General features: G+C 47.1%; 1 protein-coding gene across 1 annotated transcript in view; it reads left to right on the top strand.

The window, feature by feature from the left end:
- The window catches only part of LOC135537389 (MHC class II transactivator-like), a 77,155-nt gene extending 57,698 nt beyond the window's left edge, over window positions 1-19,457 (top strand). Inside the window, 15 exon segments of the mRNA XM_064963567.1 lie at window positions 2,596-2,649; window positions 9,259-9,372; window positions 10,234-10,280; window positions 10,379-10,543; window positions 10,743-11,085; window positions 11,088-12,541; window positions 13,011-13,066; window positions 13,516-13,721; window positions 13,724-13,964; window positions 15,487-15,666; window positions 15,941-16,006; window positions 17,589-17,669; window positions 17,774-17,857; window positions 18,975-19,057; window positions 19,438-19,457. Of these exon segments, the coding sequence (XP_064819639.1) occupies window positions 2,596-2,649; window positions 9,259-9,372; window positions 10,234-10,280; window positions 10,379-10,543; window positions 10,743-11,085; window positions 11,088-12,541; window positions 13,011-13,066; window positions 13,516-13,721; window positions 13,724-13,964; window positions 15,487-15,666; window positions 15,941-16,006; window positions 17,589-17,669; window positions 17,774-17,857; window positions 18,975-19,057; window positions 19,438-19,457 (3,194 nt within the window).
- Window positions 19,458-20,000: the final 543 nt, after the last annotated feature.

The following is a 20,000-nucleotide window of genomic DNA, read 5'->3' on the forward strand; positions in this document are numbered from 1 at the left end:
TGTGTGCCCGTGACTCTGTGTGTCCGTGACTCTGTGTGTCCATGACTCTGTGTGCCTGCGTGACTCTGTGTGCCTGCGTGACTCTGTGTGTCCGTGACTCTGTGTGTCCGTGACTCTGTTTGTCCGTGACTCTGTGTGTCCGTGAGTCTGTGTGTCCGTGACTCTGTGTGTCCGTGACTCTGTGTGTTCGTGACTCTGTGTGTCCGTGACTCTGTGTGTCCGTGTCTCTGTGTGTCCGTGACTCTGTGTGTCCGTGACTCTGTGTGTCCGTGAGTCTGTGTGTCCATGACTCTGTGTGTCCGTGTCTCTGTGTGTCCGTGACTCTGTGTGTCCGTGACTCTGTGTATCCGTGACTCTTGTGTGTCCGTGACTCTGTGTGTCCGTGAGTCTGTGTGTCCGTGTCTCTGTGTGTCCGTGACTCTGTGTGTCCGTGACTCTGTGTGTCCGTGAGTCTGTGTGTCCGTGAGTCTGTGTGTCCGTGACTCTGTGTGTCTGTGTGCCCGTGACTCTGTGTGTCCGTGACTCTGTGTGTCCATGACTCTGTGTGCCTGCGTGACTCTGTGTGCCTGCGTGACTCTGTGTGTCCGTGACTCTGTGTGTCCGTGACTCTGTGTGTCCGTGACTCTGTGTGTCCGTGAGTCTGTGTGTCCGTGACTCTGTGTGTCCGTGACTCTGTGTGTCCGTGACTCTGTGTGTCCGTGACTCTGTGTGTCCGTGACTCTGTGTGTCCATGAATCTGTGTGCCTGCGTGACTCTGTGTGCCTGCGTGACTCTGTGTGTCCGTGACTCTGTGTGTCCGTGACTCTGTGTGTCCGTGACTCTGTGTGTCCGTGACTCTGTGTATCCGTGACTCTGTGTGTCCGTGACTCTGTGTGTCCGTGAGTCTGTGTGTCCGTGTCTCTGTGTGTCCGTGACTCTGTGTGTCCGTGACTCTGTGTGTCCGTGAGTCTGTGTGTCCGTGAGTCTGTGTGCCCGTGACTCTGTGTGTCCGTGACTCTGTGTGTCCGTGACTCTGTGTGTCCGTTACTCTGTGTGTCCGTGACTCTGTGTGCCCGTGAGTCTGTGTCCGTGACGCTGAGTGTCCGTGACTCTGTGTGTCCGTGACTCTGTGTGTCCGTGACTCTGAGTGTCCGTGGCTCGGTGTGTCCGTGACTCTGTGTGTCCGTGACTCTGTGTGTCCGTGAGTCTGTGTGTCCGTGACTCTGTGTGTCCGTGTCTCTGTGTGTCCGTGACTCTGTGTGTCCGTGACTCTGTGTATCCGTGACTCTGTGTGTCCGTGAGTCTGTGTGTCCGTGAGTCTGTGTGTCCGTGACTCTGTGTGTCTGTGTGCCCGTGACTGTGTGTCCGTGACTCTGTGTGTCCGTGACTCTGTGTGTCCGTTACTCTGTGTGTCCGTGACTCTGTGTGCCCGTGAGTCTGTGTCCGTGACGCTGAGTGTCCGTGACGCTGAGTGTCCGTGACTCTGTGTGTCCGTGGCTCGGTGTGTCCGTGACTCTGTGTGTCCGTGACTCTGTGTGTCCGTGACTCTGTGTGTCCGTATCTCTGTGTGTCCGTGACTCTGTGTGTCCGTGACTCTGTGTATCCGTGACTCTGTGTGTCCGTGACTCTGTGTGTCCGTGAGTTTGTGTGTCCGTGTCTCTGTGTGTCCGTGACTCTGTGTGTCCGTGACTCTGTGTGTCCGTGAGTCTGTGTGTCCGTGAGTCTGTGTGTCCTTGACTCTGTGTGTCTGTGTGCCCGTGACTCTGTGTGTCCGTTACTCTGTGTGTCCGTGACTCTGTGTGTCCGTTACTCTGTGTGTCCGTGACTCTGTGTGCCCGTGAGTCTGTGTGTCCGTGACTCTGTGTGTCCGTGACTCTGTGTGTCTGTGTGCCCGTGACTCTGTGTGTCCGTGACTCTGTGTGCCTGCGTGACTCTGTGTGCCTGTGAGCCTGTGTGTCCGTGACTCTGTGTGTCCGTGACTCTGTGTGTCCGTGACTCTGTGTGCCTGTGAGCCTGTGTGTCCGTGACTCTGTGTGCCTGTGAGCCTGTGTGTCCGTGACTCTGTGTGTCCGTGACTCTGTGTGCCCGTGACTCTGTGTGTCCGTGACTCTGTGCGTCCGTGACTCTGTGCGTCCGTGACTCTGTGTGTCCGTGAGCCTGTGTGTCCGTGAGCCTATGTGTCCGTGACTCTGTATGTCCGTGACTCTGTGTGTCCGTGACTCTGTGTGTCCGTGACTCTGTGTGTCCGTGAGTCTGTGTATCCGTGAGTCTGTGTGTCCGTGACTCTGTGTGTCCGTGACTCTGTGTGTCCGTGACTCTGTGTGTCCGTGACTCTGTGTGTCCGTGAGTCTGTGTATCCGTGACTCTGTGTGTCCGTGACTCTGTGTGTCCGTGACTCTGTGTGTCCATGACTCTGTGTGTCCGTGAGTCTGTGTATCCGTGAGTCTGTGTGTCCGTGAGCCTATGTGTCCGTGACTCTGTGTGTCCGTGACTCTGTGTGTCCGTGACTCTGTGTATCCGTGACTCTGTGCATCCGTGACTCTGTGCGTCCGTGACTCTGTGTGTCCGTGACTCTGTGTGCCTGCGTGTGTTACCTGACGTACTGTGTCCTTGCAGTGTCTCCTCCCTCGCTGTCTCCTAGAACCCTCGACGTCCTACCTCTCTCTCCAGGTGAGTGGTGACCAGCATCAACACCTCAATTTGACCCAACTTTATACTGTGTTGTGACTGATATAGTGACTCTCATATGGCACCCTATTCCCTATATAGTGCACTACTATAGACCAGAACCCTATTCCCTATCTAGTGCACTACTTTAGACCAGAACCCTATTCCCTATCTAGTGTACTACTATAGACCAGAACCCTATTCCCTATCTAGTGTACTACTATAGACCAGAGCCCTATTCCCTATCTGGTGTACTACTATAGACCAGAACCCTATTCCCTATCTGGTGTACTACTATAGACCAGAGCCCTATTCCCCATCTGGTGTACTACTATAGACCAGAGCCCTATTCTCTATCTGGTGTACTACTATAGACCAGAGCCCTATTCCCTATCTGGTGTACTACTATAGACCAGAGCCCTATTCCCTATCTAGTGCACTACTGTAGACCAGAGCCCTGTTCCCTATCTAGTGCACTACTGTAGACCAGAGCCCTGTTCCCTATCTAGTGCACTACTGTAGACCAGAGCCCTGTTCCCTATCTAGTGTACTACTATAGACCAGAGCCCTATTCCCTATCTAGTGCACTACTGTAGACCAGAGCCCTGTTCCCTATCTAGTGTACTACTGTAGACCAGAGCCCTGTTCCCTATCTAGTGTACTACTATAGACCAGAACCCTATTCCCTATCTGGTGTACTACTTTAGACCAGAGCCCTATTCCCTATCTGGTGTACTACTATAGACCAGAGCCCTATCTGGTGTACTACTATAGACCAGAGCCCTATTCCCTATCTAGTGTACTACTATAGACCAGAGCCCTATTCCCTATCTAGTGTACTACTATAGACCAGAGCCCTATTCCCTATCTAGTGTACTACTATAGACCAGAGCCCTATTCCCCATCTAGTGTACTACTTTAGACCAGAGCCCTATTCCCCATCTAGTGTACTACTATAGACCAGAGCCCTATTCCCTATCTAGTGTACTACTTTAGACCAGAGCCCTATTCCCCATCTAGTGTACTACTATAGACCAGAGCCCTATTCCCTATCTGTTGTACTACTATAGACCAGAACCCTATTCCCTATCTGGTGTACTACTGTAGACCAGAGCCCTATTCCCTATCTAGTGTACTACTATAGACCAGAGCCCTATTCCCCATCTAGTGTACTACTATAGACCAGAACCCTATTCCCTATCTAGTGTACTACTATAGACCAGAGCCCTATCTGGTGTACTACTATAGACCAGAGCCCTATTCCCTATCTAGTGCACTACTATAGACCAGAGCCCTATTCCCTATCTAGTGTACTACTATAGACCAGAGCCCTATTCCCTATCTAGTGTACTACTGTAGACCAGAGCCCTATTCTCTATCTAGTGTACTACTATAGACCAGAGCCCTATTCCCTATCTAGTGTACTACTATAGACCAGAGCCCTATTCCCTATCTAGTGTACTACTATAGACCAGAGCCCTATTCCCTATCTAGTGTACTACTATAGACCAGAGCCCTATTCCCTATCTAGTGTACTACTATAGACCAGAGCCCTATTCCCTATCTAGTGTACTACTATAGACCAGAGCCCTATTCTCTATCTAGTGTACTACTATAGACCAGAGCCCTATTCCCTATCTAGTGTACTACTATAGACCAGAGCCCTATTCCCTATCTAGTGTACTACTATAGACCAGAGCCCTATTCCCCATCTAGTGTACTACTTTAGACCAGAGCCCTATTCCCCATCTAGTGTACTACTGTAGACCAGAGCCCTATTCCCCATCTAGTGTACTACTATAGACCAGAGCCCTATTCCCCATCTAGTGTACTACTTTAGACCAGAGCCCTATTCCCCATCTAGTGTACTACTATAGACCAGAGCCCTATTCCCTATCTAGTGTACTACTATAGACCAGAGCCCTATTCCCCATCTAGTGTACTACTTTAGACCAGAGCCCTATTCCCCATCTAGTGTACTACTATAGACCAGAGCCCTATTCCCTATCTAGTGTACTACTATAGACCAGAGCCCTATTCTCTATCTAGTGTACTACTATAGACCAGAGCCCTGTTCCCTATCTAGTGTACTACTATAGACCAGAGCCCTGTTCCCTATCTAGTGTACTACTGTAGACCAGAGCCCTATTCCCTATCTAGTGTACTACTATAGACCAGAACCCTATTCCCTATCTGGTGTACTACTATAGACCAGAACCCTATTCCCTATCTAGTGTACTACTATAGACCAGAACCCTATTCCCTATCTGGTGTACTACTATAGACCAGAGCCCTATTCCCTATCTAGTGCACTACTTTAGACCAGAGCCCTATTACCTATATAGTACACTACTTTAGACCAGAGCCCTATTCCCTATCTAGTGCACTACTTTAGACCAGAGCCCTATTCCCTATATAGTGCACTTTTTAAAACCAGAGCCCTATTCCCTATATAGTGCACTACTTTACTTTAGACTAGTAAACAATCACTCACAATACCTGGGGAACAGAGGGTTAATATAGTCTAGAGTAGTGCACTCTATATATAGGGAATAAGGTTCTATAGGGCTCTGGACTAAAGTCGTGCACTATATATATATATAGGGAATAGGGTTCTATAGGGCCCTGGTCAAGAGTAGTGCACTATATATAGGGAATAGGGTTCTATAGGGCTCTGGTCTGGAGTAGTGCACTATATATAGGGAATAGGGTTCTATAGGGCTCTGGTCTAAAGTAGTGCACTATATATAGGGAATAGGGTTCTATAGGGCTCTGGTCTCGAGTAGTGCACTATATATAGGGAATAGGGTTCTATATGGCTCTGGTCTCGAGTAGTGCACTATATATAGGGAATAGGGTTATATAGGGCTCTGGTCTAAAGTAGTGCACTATATATAGGGAATAGGGTTCTACAGGGCCCTGGTCTAAAGTAGTGCACTATATAGGGAATAGGGTACTATAGGGCTCTGGTCTAGAGTAGTGCACTATATATAGGGAATAGGGTTCTATAGGGCTCTGGTCTAGAGTAGTGCACTATATATAGGGAATAGGGTTCTATAGGGCCCGTGTCTTGAATAGTGCACTATATATAGGGAATAGGGTACTATAGGGCCCTGGTCAAGAGTAGTGCACTATATATAGGGAATAGGGTTCTATAGGGCTCTGGTCTAGAGTAGTGCACTATATATATATAGGGGATAGGATTCCATAGGGCCCTGGTCTAAAGTAGTGCACTATATATGTGTATATATAGGGAATAGGGTTCTATAGGGCTCTGGTCTGGAGTAGTGCACTATATATATAGGGAATAGTGTTCCATAGGACCCTGGTCTAAAGTAGTGCACTATATATATATAGGGAATAGGGTTCTATAGGGCCCTGGTCTGAAGTAGTGCACTATATATAGGGAATAGGGTTCTATAGGGCCCTGGTCTAAAGTAGTGCACTATATATAGGGAATAGGTTTCTATAGGGTTCTGGTCTAAAGTAGTGCACTATATATAGGGAATAGGGTTCTATAGGGCCCTGGTCTAGAGTAGTGCACTATATATAGGGAATAGGGTTCTATAGGGCTCTGGTCTAAAGTATTGCACTATATATATAGGGTTCTATAGGGCCCTGGTCTAAAGTAGTGCACTATATAGGGAATAGGGTTCTATAGGGCCCTGGTCTAGAGTAGTGCACTATATATAGGGAATAGGGTTCTATAGGGCCCTGGTTTAAAGTAGTGCACTATATATAGGGAATAGGATTCTATAGGGCCCTGGTCTAAAGTAGTGCACTATATATAGGGAATAGAGTGCCATAGGGCTCTGGTCTAAAGTAGTGCACTATATAGGGAATAGGGTTCTATAGGGCCCTGGTCTAAAGTAGTGCACTATATATAGGGAATAGGGTTCTATAGGGCTCTGGTCTAAAGTAGTGCACTATATATAGGGAATAGGGTTTTATAGGGCTCTGGTCTAAAGTAGTGCACTATATATAGGGAATAGGGTTCTATAGGGCGCTGGTCTAAAGTAGTGCACTATATAGGGAATAGGGTTCTATAGAGCTCTGGTCAAGAGTAGTGCACTATATATAGGGAATAGGGTTCTATAGGGCTCTGGTCTAAAGTAGTGCACTATATAGGGAATAGGGTTCTATAGGGCCCTGGTCTAAAGTAGTGCATTACATTTACATTTAAGTCATTTAGCAGACGCTCTTATCCAGAGCGACTTACAAATTGGTGAATTCACCTTCTGACATCCAGTGGAACAGCCACTTTACAATAGTGCATCTAAGTCATTAAGGGGGGGGGTGAGAAGGATTACTTATCCTATCCTAGGTATTCCTTGAAGAGGTGGGGTTTCAGGTGTCTCCGGAAGGTGGTGATTGACTCCGCTGTCCTGGCGTCGTGAGGGAGTTTGTTCCACCATTGGGGGGCCAGAGCAGCGAACAGTTTTGACTGGGCTGAGCGGGAACTGTACTTCCTCAATGGCAGGGAGGCGAGCAGGCCAGAGGAGGATGAACGCAGTGCCCTTGCTTGGGTGTAGGGCCTGATCAGAGCCTGGAGGTACTGCGGTGCCGTTCCCCTCACAGCTCCGTAGGCAAGCACCATGGTCTTGTAGCGGATGCGAGCTTCAACTGGAAGCCAGTGGAGAGAGCGGAGGAGCGGGGTGACGTGACGTATAGTGACGTGACGTGACGTATAGTGCACTATATATAGGGAATAGGGTTCTATGGGGCTCTGGTCTAAAGTAGTGCACTATATAGGGAATAGGGTTCTATAGGGCCCTTGTCTAAAGTAGTGCACTATATAGGGAATAGGGTTCTATGGGGCTCTGGTCTAAAGTAGTGCACTATATAGGGAATAGGGTTCTATAGGGCCCTGGTCTAAAGTAGTGCACTATATATAGGGAATAGGGTTCTATGGGGCTCTGGTCTAAAGTAGTGCACTATATAGGGAATAGGGTTCTATAGGGCCCTTGTCTAAAGTAGTGCACTATATAGGGAATAGGGTTCTAGTCATTGATGAGACAGGGGGATTTACTTCCTGCATGACTGTTAGCAGCTTCCTTCAGTTGGGGAAGACCATCCATTCATCCATCCATTAATTCATCCATCCATTCACCCATCCATTAATTCATCCATCCATTCATCCATCCATTCATCCATCCATTCTTTCATCCAGTCATCCATCCATTCATTCATCCTCCATTCATCCATCCATTCATCCAGCCATTAATTCATCCATCCATTCATCCAGCCATTAATTCATCCATCCATTCATCCATCCATTAATTCATCCATCCATCCATTCATCCATCCATTCATCCATCCATCCATTCATCTATCCATTCATCCATTAATTCATCCATTCATCCATCCATCCATCCATTCATCCATCCATTCATCCATTCATCCATTCATTCATCCATCCATTCATCCATCCATTAATTAATCCATCCATTCATTCATCCATCCATTCATTCATCCCTCCATTCATCCATCCATTCATCCATCCATTAATTCATCCATCCATTCATCCATCCATTAATTCATCCATCCATTCATCCATCCATGAATTCATCCATCCATTCATTCATCCATCCATTCATCCATCCATCCATCCATTCATCCCTCCATTCATCCATCCATTAATTCATCCATCCATTCAGTCATCCCTCCATTCATTCATCCCTCCATTCATCCATCCATTCATCCATCCATTCATCCATCCATTAATTCATCCATCCATCCATTCATCCATCCATCCATTCATCCATCCATTCATTCATCCATTAATTCATCCATTCATTCATCCATTCATCCATTCATCCATTCATTCATCCATCCATTCATCCAGTCATTCATCCATCCATTCATCCATTCATCCATCCATTCATCCATCCATCCATTCATTCATTCATTCATTCATCCATTCATCCATTCATTCATCCATTCATTCATCCATCCATTAATTCATCCATCCATTCATCCATCCATTAATTCATCCATCCATTCATTCATCCCTCCATTCATCCATCCATTCATCCAGCCATTAATTCATCCATCCATTCATCCATCCATTAATTCATCCATCCATCCATTCATTCATCCATCCATCCATTAATTAATCCATCCATTCATCCATCCATTAATTCATCCATCCATCCATTCATCCATCCATGAATTCATCCATCCATTCATTCATCCATCCATTCATCCATCCATCCATCCATTCATCCCTCCATTCATCCATCCATTCATCCATCCATTAATTCATCCATCCATTCATTCATCCATCCATTCATCCATTCATTCATTCATCCATCCATTCATCCATTCATCCATCCATTCATCCATCCATCCATCCATTCATCCATTCATTCATCCATTCATTCATCCATTCATTCATCCATTCATTCATCCATCCATTCATCCAGTCATTCATCCATCCATTCATCCGTCCATCCATCCAGTCATCACTGACCTCACTGATACTGAGTTAATTAGTCAATCAACATGAGTCAGTTTGAATACTGGGTGTCGTTGTTACTCGTGTGTGTGTGTGTGTGTGTGTGTGTGTGTGTGTGTGTGTGTGTGTGTGTGTGTGTGTGTGTGTGTGTGTAGTTGACGGCGCGGTAGCTCCAGATTCGATGTGTTCGTATCCTCCTGGGTCTCTGTCTGACTGTGCCAGCCAAGCCCTGTCTCCCCCCTCTGCCTCCCCCCTCTCCCCCAGGACAGGTGAGTTAGAGTCTGTCCTCTCCCTGTCTCTCTGTCCTCTCCCTGTCCCTCTGTCCTCCCTCTGTCCTCTCCCTGTCCCTCTGTCCTCTACCTGTCCCTCTGTCCTCTCCCTGTCCCTCTGTCCTCTCCCTGTCCCTCTGTCCTCTCCCTGTCCCTCTGTCCTCTCCCTGTCCCTCTGTCCTCTCCCTGTCTCTCTGTCCTCTCCTGTCCATCTGTCCTCTCCCTGTCCCTCTGTCCTCTCCCTGTCCCTCTGTCTTCTCCCTGTCTCTCTGTCCTCTCCCTGTCTCTCTGTCCTCTCCCTGTCTCTCTGTCCTCTCCCTGTCTCTCTGTCCTCTCTGTCTCTCTGTCCTCTCCCTGTCTCTCTGTCCTCTCCCTGTCTCTCTGTCCTCTCCGTCTCTCTGTCCTCTCCCTGTCTCTCTGTCCTCTCCCTGTCTCTCTGTCCTCTCCCTGTCTCTCTGTCCTCTCCCTGTCTCTCTGTCCTCTCCCTGTCTCTCTGTCCTCTCCCTGTCTCTCTGTCCTCTCCCTGTCTCTCTGTCCTCTCCCTGTCTCTCTGTCCTCTCCCTGTCTCTCTGTCCTCTCCCTGTCTCTCTGTCCTCTCTTCCTCCTGACCCTGTACTCTATATATGCAAAAACCTCTTAAACAAAGCCAATCACATGAGAATGTTACTGTGTGTGTGTGTGTGTGTGTGTGTGTGTGTGTGTGTGTGTGTGTGTGTGTGTGTGTGTGTGTGTGTGTGTGTGTGTGTGTGTGTGTGTGTGTGTGTGTGTGTGTGTGTGTGTGTGTGTGTGTGTGTGTGTGTGTGTGTGTGTGTGTGTGCGTGCGTGCGTGCGTGCGTGCGTGCGTGTGTGTGTGTGTTACAGAGGAGTACATTCACCAAGCCAAGGCTCACCTGAGGGGAATGTGCCAGGTAAGACCAAGGGGTACAGATAGAGGGACCGTTGAGTTGGGACTTTTTTCAAAAGACAACTCTGCCTGTCTCTCCAACCAATGACGCTGTCTCAACAGGAGATGGAGGCGGGCCTTAGCCTGGCGACCCACTATGTTGACGTGCGATTGGTCCAGAGGCAGATCCTGATTGGCTCAGGGAAGAACACCAGCAAGTGCCTGGAGAAAGATTTGGTCGTTATCGGAGACGCGGAGAGGAGGCGGGGCTCGTTGGCCAGGAGTCAGGTCAGACCCTGTGACATCATTGTTACGTTGTCACCTACAGAGACACTATTAGTATTTAGTCTGAAGGCTGTCGTTACTTCGTCACTACATGTCTTTCTTCCTCGATTTATGATTCTGTCTGTCAGGAAAAGTGTAATTAAATAATGAATAATAATTGTAATTAATAATGAATGTATTTATTGTCTGTGTTTGTCGTCAGGTGTTTGAGAGCTCCACCGGGGCGAAACCCAAACGTTCCATCGTGTTGCTAGGCAACGCCGGCATGGGTAAAAGCACGCTCATCAAGAAGCTCTGCGTTGATTGGTCCGACGGCCTCCTGCCACAGTTTGACTTTGTGTTCTTACTGGACGGTAAGGCTCTGACCCTCCCCCCTGAGCCAACCTATAGCCTTCGGTCCCTCCTCCTACACCTCTCCTGTCCCCACCCACGGGATGTCTTCAATCAGGTCCTCTCTGCCCCGGAGCGTGTGCTGGTGATATTCGATGGCTTCGAGGTGGTGCGTGACTTGGAGGGGCTGCTTCAGTTTCCAGCGGATGACAGTAAAGGGAGAACTACAGCGTTAGACAGCTGTTCTCAGGTTTGCTCCAGGGGAAGCTCCTACCAGGCTGCTCACTGCTCCTCTCTGCCCGACCACAAGGCACCGTCAGTGGGCTGCTGAGACGGGCTGACAGCCTCCTGGAACTCTCTGGCTTCTCCCCTCCGGACATAGAGAGATACCTGGGACAATACTTCTCTGGACAGTCGCTAGAGGCCCCAACCTCCGTCCCAGACTCAATCCCAGTCCCAACCTCAGTCCTAGCACCAGTCCCAGTCCCAGTCCCAGTCCCAACCTCAGTCCCAGTCCCAACCTCAGTCCCAGTCCCAGTCCCACTCCCAGTCCCAACCTCAGTCCCAGTCCCAGTCTCACTCCCAGTCCCAACCTCAGTCCCAGTCCCAGTCCCAGTCCCAACCTCAGTCCCAGTCCCAGTCCCAACCCCAGTCCCAGTCCCAGTCCCAGTCCTAGCCCTCACCAGGCTCCACAGTCAGCCGTACCTTCTGTCTGTGTGTTGGAACCCAGCTCTGTGTCACATGGTCTGTCTGCTTCTAGAACACTGGGATGTTTCGGAGCCACTCCCCTCCACGCTGACGGGACTGTGTTACAGGGTGTTGCTCCTAAAGATGGGACGACACGTCCTTAAACGCACACACTGTCAATCCCTACCCCAAACTCAAACCCAGGCACACACTCACACCCTTAAACACAGTCAAAAACACGTCCTTAAACGTACACACTGTCAATCTCTACCCCAAACTCAAACCCAGGCACACACTCACACCCTTAAACACAGTCAAAAAGACGTCCTTAAACACACAAGCAACTGGACACGAACACACATCCGCACTCGCTCTCACACTCAATCCCAAAATCAATTAGAAGACCAGAAGAGGACGATAGAGAAGAGGGAGGAGGAAGAGAGAGAGAGGGAGGAGGGAGAGAAAGAGAGAGAGGAGAAGAGGGAGGAGGGAGAGGAAGAGAGAGAGGAGAAGAGGGAGGAGGAAGAGAGAGAGAGGGAGGAGGGAGAGGAAGAGAGAGAGGAGAAGAGGGAGGAGGAAGTGAGAGAGAGGGAGGGGGGAGAGAAAGAGAGAGAGAGGGAGGAGGGAGAGGAAGGGAGAGAGACGGAGGAGGGAGAGAAAGAGAGAGAGGAAGAGAACAGGTGTGTTCTGTCAGAGTTGAGCAGTCTGGCTTGGCAGGGGGTTAAAGGTCATTCATCTCTCCTGACTCTGGACAATACCGTCTGTGTCAGGCTGCGGATGTTTGGCCTGAGGACTGGACTGGTCCATTCTCACTGGCTGAGGGGGGAGCAGGGCAGAGATTGTGACGGTGGCGGTGGCGGCGTGAGTTCCGACAACATCCTGTCCTGGGCCCACCCTTTCCTGCAAAGCTTCCTGGGCGGGGCCCACCTGTCCGTCTCCAGCTGTGTGTCTGACCGGGCTCTGCTGACCCAGATACTACCACAGGTAGAATGACTGTTTTCTATTGAAACTCTGTCCATATGTCCCTCTGTAGACTATGACCTGAACCAGCACCAGTTTTCTATTGAAACTCTGTCCATATGTCCCTCTGTAGACTATGACCTGAACCAGCACCAGTTTTCTATTGAAACTCTGTCCATATGTCCCTCTATAGACTATGACCTGAACCAGCACCAGTTTTCTATTGAAACTCTGTCCATATGTCCCTCTGTAGACTATGACCTGAACCAGCACCAGTTTTCTATTGAAACTCTGTCCATATGTCCCTCTGTAGACTATGACCTGAACCAGCACCAGTTTTCTATTGAAACTCTGTCCATATGTCCCTCTGTAGACTATGACCGTAACCAGCACCAGTTTTCTATTGAAACTCTGTCCATATGTCCCTCTGTAGACTATGACCTGAACCAGCACCAGTTTTCTATTGAAACTCTGTCCATATGTCCCTCTGTAGACTATGACCGGAACCAGCACCAGTTTTCTATTGAAACTCTGTCCATATGTCCCTCTGTAGACTATGACCTGAACCAGCACCTCCTTCCAGCTCGGACTCTGCTGTTTATTGAGGGAAATGCTTCCTTTCTATGTCTGTGATGTGTGGTTGTCCCACACAGCTTCCTGAAGACGAATGAACTGACAGGAAGTGGCTCTGGATAAGAGTGTCTGCCAAATGACTAACGTGTAAATGTACTCCTGTTCTACTCTACTCTGTTCTACTCTACTCTATTCTACTCTACTCTGTTCTGTTCTACTCTACTCTACTCTGTTCTGCTCTGTTCTACTCTACTCTGTTCTACTCTACTCTATTCTACTCTACTCTATTCTACTCTACTCTGTTCTGCTCTATTCTACTCTACTCTGTTCTACTCTACTCTACTCTATTCTGTTCTACTCTACTCTACTCTATTCTGTTCTACTCTACTCTACTCTATTCTATTCTGCTCTACTCTGCTCTGCAGCCCAGGGGAGCGACGGCCTCAGGGAGAGTGTCTGGACCTTGCTCAGCGATTCGCCGTCGGGCTGCTTTTCCGGAACAATGCAGAACTTCGGCACCTGGCCACCCTGGATACCGACGCCATGAAAGTGGTGGCGGCCAAGCGAGCCGCTGTGACATCACACCTGGAGAACCTTCGCCATGGCGACCTGAGCCCCGCTCGGCTCCTGGAGCGTGTCACTGTGTTTACGAGACGGGCGACGTCCTCCTGGTCAGGCACCTGGTACGGAACCTTCCCGAGGTCCTGTCGTTCCAAGGGGTCCCGCTGTGCCCCGCCGACGCCTTCGTAGTGTGGAACCTTTTGGACCAGTGTAGAACGCTGAGGAGGAGGTTCTGTCTGGGGCTGGAGGACACAGGACTGAGGATGACAGGATTAAAACTACTGACGGGTCTCAACAACATACACTCATACAGGTACTGGTACTGTTACACTGATAGACCTGCTACAGATCTGTTACAGTGTATATCTAGACCTGCTACAACATACACTCATACAGGTACTGGTACTGTTACAGTGATAGACCTGCTACAGATCTGTTACAGTGTATATCTAGACCTGCTACAACATACACTCATACAGGTACTGGTACTGTTACACTGATAGACCTGCTACAGATCTGTTACAGTGTATATCTAGACCTGCTACAACATACACTCATACAGGTACTGCTACTGTTACACTGATAGACCTGCTACAGATCTGTTACAGTGTATATCTAGACCTGCTACAACATACACTCATACAGGTACTGGTACTGTTACACTGATAGACCTGCTACAGATCTGTTACAGTGTATATCTAGACCTGCTACAACATACACTCATACAGGTACTGGTACTGTTACACTGATAGACCTGCTACAGATCTGTTACAAGGTATATCTACAACAGTATAGATCTGTTACATGATACATCTAGAACAGTACAGATCTGTTACATTATATATCTAGAACAGTATAGATCTGTTACAGTATTGATCTAGAACAGTATAGATCTGTTACAGTATAGATTTTAAACAGTATAGTTCTTAAACAATATAGATCTAGAACAGTATATATCTAGAATAGTATAGATCTGTTACAGTATAGCTCTAGAACAGTATATATCTAGAATGTTATAGATCTCTTACAGTATAGATCTGTTACAGAATATTTCTAGAACAGTATAGATCTAGAACAGTACAGATCTGTTACAGTATAGATCTAGAACAGTATAGATCTGTTACAGTATAGATCTAGAACAGTATAGATCTGATACAGTATAGATATAGAACAGTATAGATCTGTTACTGTGTAGCTCTAGAACAGTATAGATCTGTTACAGTATAGATCTGATACAGTATAGATCTGTTACAGTATAGATCTAGAACAGTATAGATCTGTTACAGTATAGATCTGTTACAGTATAGATCTAGAACAGTATAGATCTAAAACAGTATAGATCTGTTACAGTATAGATCTGTTACAGTACAGATCTAGAACAGTATAGATCTAGAACAGTACAGATCTGTTACAGTATAGATCTAGAAGAGTATAGATCTAGAACAGTATAGATCTGTTACAGCATATATCTAGAACAGTATATATCTGTTACAGTATAGATATAGAACAGTATATATCTGTTACAGTATAGATCTAGAACAGTATAGATCTGTTACAGTATAGATCTAGAACAGTATAGATCGAGAACAGTATAGATCTAGAACAGTATAGATCTAGAACAGTATAGATCTAGAACAGTATAGATCGAGAACAGTATAGATCTAGAACAGTATAGATCTAGAACAGTATAGATCTGATGTTCTCACTCTACTGTGTGTAGAACTTGTACATTTAGTTTTCTGATATGTGTGTTTCGAACACGACTCTCGTGTGTGTGTGTGTGTGTGTGTGTGTGTGTGTGTGTGTGTGTGTGTGTGTGTGTGTGTCCGTCCCAGGGCGAGTATCGCTGACACCATCACTCTGTGGGAGGAGCTAGAGCAGAGTGGGGAGGAGGAGCTTCTGAAAGCGGCGGTGTCCAAGTTGACCCTTAACCCTTTCAGAGCCACACAGGTGTCCCACGTCCAACACCTGTCCACACTGGTCAACATACACACAAGCAGGAGACTGTCTGAGAGGTACGCCAATACAGCACACACACACACACACGCACGCACGCACGCACACACACACACTCACCATCTACAATACAATACAGTAGACAGTAACCTGCCCAGCTCTTGTTACAGCCATCTACAATACATACACACATCTACATACATACATACATACACAATACATACATATATATATATACACACACACACACATATACATACATACACACACACACACATATATATATATACTGGCATGTTCAAAGCCCTTGTGATGTGTCCGTCATCATTTCAGCCAATCAGATGGTGTCCTGGGGGAGGGTCTTCCTGCAGTCAGAGATCTTCACAAGCTGGAGTTTGAGTGAGTGTCATTATTCAACCACTATCACTAGGTAATAAGTCAATACACTTTGATTTGACTAGGTAATAAGCCATTAAACTTTGATTTTACTAGATAATGAGTCAATACACTTGGATTTGACTAGGTAAAGTCAATGCACTTGGATTTGACTAGGTAATGAGTCAATACACTTGGATTTGACTAGGTAATAAGTCAATACACTTTGATTTTACTAGGTAATAAGCCAATAAACTTGGATTTGACTAGGTAATAAGTCAAGAGTTTCCACTCTGACTAGGTGATAAATCAAGAGTTACCACTCTGACTAGGTGATAAGTCAATAGTTACCACTCTGACTTGGTAATAAGTCAATAGTTACCACTCTGACTTGGTAATAAGTCAAGAGTTACCACACTGACTTGGTAATAAGTCAAGAGTTACCACTCTGACTAGGTAATAAGTCAAGAGTTACCACTCTGACTAGGTAATAAGTCAAGAGTTACCACTCTGACTAGGTAATAAGTCAAGAGTTACCACTCTGACTAGGTAATAAGTCAAGAGTTACCACTCTGACTAGGTAATAAGTCAAGAGTTACCACTCTGACTAGGTAATAAGTCAAGAGTTATCACTCTGACTAGGTAATAAGTCAAGAGTTACCACTCTGACTAGGTAATAAGTCAAGAGTTACCACTCTGACTAGGTAATAAGTCAAGAGTTACCTCTCTGACTAGGTAATAAGTCAAGAGTTACCTCTCTGACTAGGTAATAAGTCAGAGTTACCACTCTGACTAGGTAATAAGTCAAGAGTTACCTCTCTGACTAGGTAATAAGTCAAGAGTTACCTCTCTGACTAGGTAATAAGTCAAGAGTTACCTCTCTGACTAGGTAATAAGTCAAGAGTTACCACTCTGACTAGGTAATAAGTCAAGAGTTACCTCTCTGACTAGGTAATAAGTCAAGAGTTACCTCTCTGACTAGGTAATATGGGGCAGTGAATGTTATCACTCTGACTAGGTGATAAGTCAAGAGTTATCACTGGTTTGACTAGGTAATAAGTCAAGAGTTACCACTCTGACTAGGTAATATGTCAAGAGTTATCACTCTGACTAAACTGGTAATAAGTCAAGAGTTATCACTGGTTTGACTAGGTAATAAGTCAAGAAGTTACCACTCTGACTAGGTAATAAGTCAAGAGTTACCACTCTGACTAGGTAATATGTCAAGTTACCACTCTGACTAGGTAATAAGTCAAGAGTTACCACTCTGACTAGGTAATAAGTCAAGAGTTACCACTCTGACTAGGTAATAAGTCCCAGAAAAGTTACCACTCTGACTAGGTAATAAGTCAAGAGTTACCACTCTGACTTGCTAATAAGTCAAGAGTTACCACTCTGACTAGGTAATAATCAAGAGTTACCTCTCTGACTAGGTAATATGTCAAGAGTTACCACTCTGACTAGGTAATAAGTCAAGAGTTACCACTCTGACTAGGTAATAAGTCAAGAGTTATCACTCTGACTAGGTAATAAGTCAAGAGTTACCACTCTGACTAGGTAATAAGTCAAGAGTTATCACTGAGAAAGTGTGTTTGTGTGTGTACAGGTTGGGGCCAGTGAATGGTCCTCTGGCGCTCCCTAAACTCCTGGAGCTGCTGCCAGCCCTGCACAGTCTACATCACCTGGAGTAAGTATCGCTCTACTGATGGACCACGGGACAACGGCTTTCACTTTATTACGCTGTCGGTCTAATCTCTCTGTCTCCCTAATCTCTCTGTCTCCCTCACCCAGTCTGGAGAACAGTAAACTGGGGGACAGTGGGGCTGAGGGTCTGGCTGGAGCTGTGCTGTCTCTCTCCTCTCTGCAGATTATCAAGTAAGAAACCTCACACTGAGCTCTCTAGTCTCTCGATCAACCTGTTCATCACTGAGCTCTCTACTCTCTAGATCAGCCTGTCCATCACTGAGCTGTCTACTCTCTAGATCAGCCTGTCCATCACTGAGCTCTCTAATCTCTAGATCAACCTGTCCATCACTGAGCTCTCTAGATAATATCTATCTGTAGATCTCTGGGGTCATTATGACCAGAAATGGTTGGTGACCTCTGCCCTAGATAATATCTATCTGCACTATACTGTGCTTTTGTTAACAATGTTTATGGTCTCTCCACCTCTCTCCTCCTCTCTCCTCCTCTCTTCTTTTCTCCTCCTCTCCGCCCCTCCTCCTGATGGTCTCCCCGCTCTCCTCCTCTCCGCCCCTCCTCCTTTCTCCCCCTCAATCTCTGGTCTCCTCTCCATTGTCCCTCCTCCTTTCTCCCCATTGTCCTCCCTCTCCGGTCCCTCCTCCTTTCTCCCCAATCTGATCCTCCTCTCCGCCCCTCCTCCTTTCTCCCCTATTCCTCTCCTCTCTGATGCCCCTCCTCCTCCCTTTGTCCCCTCTCCTCCTCTCCCTCCCCTCCTCCTTTCTCCCCCCTCTCCTCCTCTCCGCCCCCTCCCCTCCTTTCTCCCCCACGCTCCTCTTCTCCGCCCCCTCCTCCTTTCTCCCCACTCTCCTCATCTGATGCCCCTCCTCCTTTCTCCTCCTCTCCCACCCCTCCTCCCGTCTCTTTCCCCCTCTAATCTTTCTCCTCCCCCTCCTCTCTTCTTCTCTTCCCTCCTCTCTTTCTCCCCTCCTCCTCTCTGATTCTAATCCTCTCCTCCTCTCTTGGTCTCCCCTCCTCCTCTCCAATTTAATCTCCCCTTCTCTCCTTTCTCCTCCCCTTCTCTCCTTTCTCCTCCCCTTTTCTCCTTTCTCCTCCCCTTCTTTCCTTTCTCCTCCCCTCTTCTTCTCTCCCCTCTCCTCCTCTCCTTTCTCCTCCTCTCCTCCCCTTTCTCCACCCCTCCTCTCCTCCCCTTTCCCTCCCCTCTGTCCTCCTCTTTCTGCCTCCTCTCCTCTTTCTCCTCCTTTCCTCTCCTCCCCTCCTCTCTTCTCTTCTAATCCTTCTCTTCTCTCAGTCTCTCCCAGAACTGTATAAAACACCAGGGAATGGGAGTCTGGCTCCTGCTCTGTCTACCCTCCCCTCGCTGCACTGTCTCAGGTATACACACACACTGAATTATAAAACACACACACACACACACACACATGGTCAAAACATTACAGCACCCTGTCTATTGTCCAGTCTGTAATCTGATGGTCTAATCCCGTCTATTGTCCAGTCTGTAATCTGATGGTCTAATCCCGGCTATTGTCCAGTCTGTAATCTGATGGTCTAATCCCATCTATTGTCCAGTCTGTAATCTGATGGTCTAATCCCGTCTATTGTCCAGTCTGTAATCTGATGGTCTAATCCCGTCTATTGTCCAGTCTGTAATCTGATGGTCTAATCCCGTCTATTGTCCAGTCTGTAATCTGATGGTCTAATCCCGTCTATTGTCCAGTGTGTAATCTGATGTTATAATCCCGTCTATTGTCCAGTCTGTAATCTGATGGTCTAATCCCGTCTATTCTCCAGTCTGTAATCTGATGGTCTAATCCCGTCTATTGTCCAGTCTGTAATTTGATGGTCTAATCCCGTCTATTGTCCAGTCTGTAATCTGATGGTCTAATCCCGTCTATTGTCCAGTCTGTAATCTGATGGTCTAATCCCGTCTATTGTCCAGTCTGTAATCTGATGGTCTAATCCCGTCTATTGTCCAGTCTGTAATCTGATGGAATTAATCCCGTCTATTGTCCAGTCTGTAATCTGATGGTCTAAGTCCCGTCTATTATCCACATTACAGCTAAAATCTGATGGTCTAATCCCGTTTAAAACATGACAGTCCAGTCTGTAATCTGATGGTCTAATCCGTCTATTACCAGTCTGTAATCTGATGGTCTAATCCCGTCTATTGGTAAAACAGTCTGTAATCTGATGGTCAGCAGTAATCCCGTCTATTGTCAGCAGTCTGTAATCTGATGGTCTAATCCAGTCTATTCTCCAGTCTGTAATCTGATGGTCTAATCCCGTCTATTGTCAGTCTGTAATCTGATGGTCTAAT

Source organism: Oncorhynchus masou, unplaced genomic scaffold (assembly GCF_036934945.1).
Source record: "Oncorhynchus masou masou isolate Uvic2021 unplaced genomic scaffold, UVic_Omas_1.1 unplaced_scaffold_761, whole genome shotgun sequence".
NCBI classification, from domain to species: domain Eukaryota; kingdom Metazoa; phylum Chordata; class Actinopteri; order Salmoniformes; family Salmonidae; genus Oncorhynchus; species Oncorhynchus masou.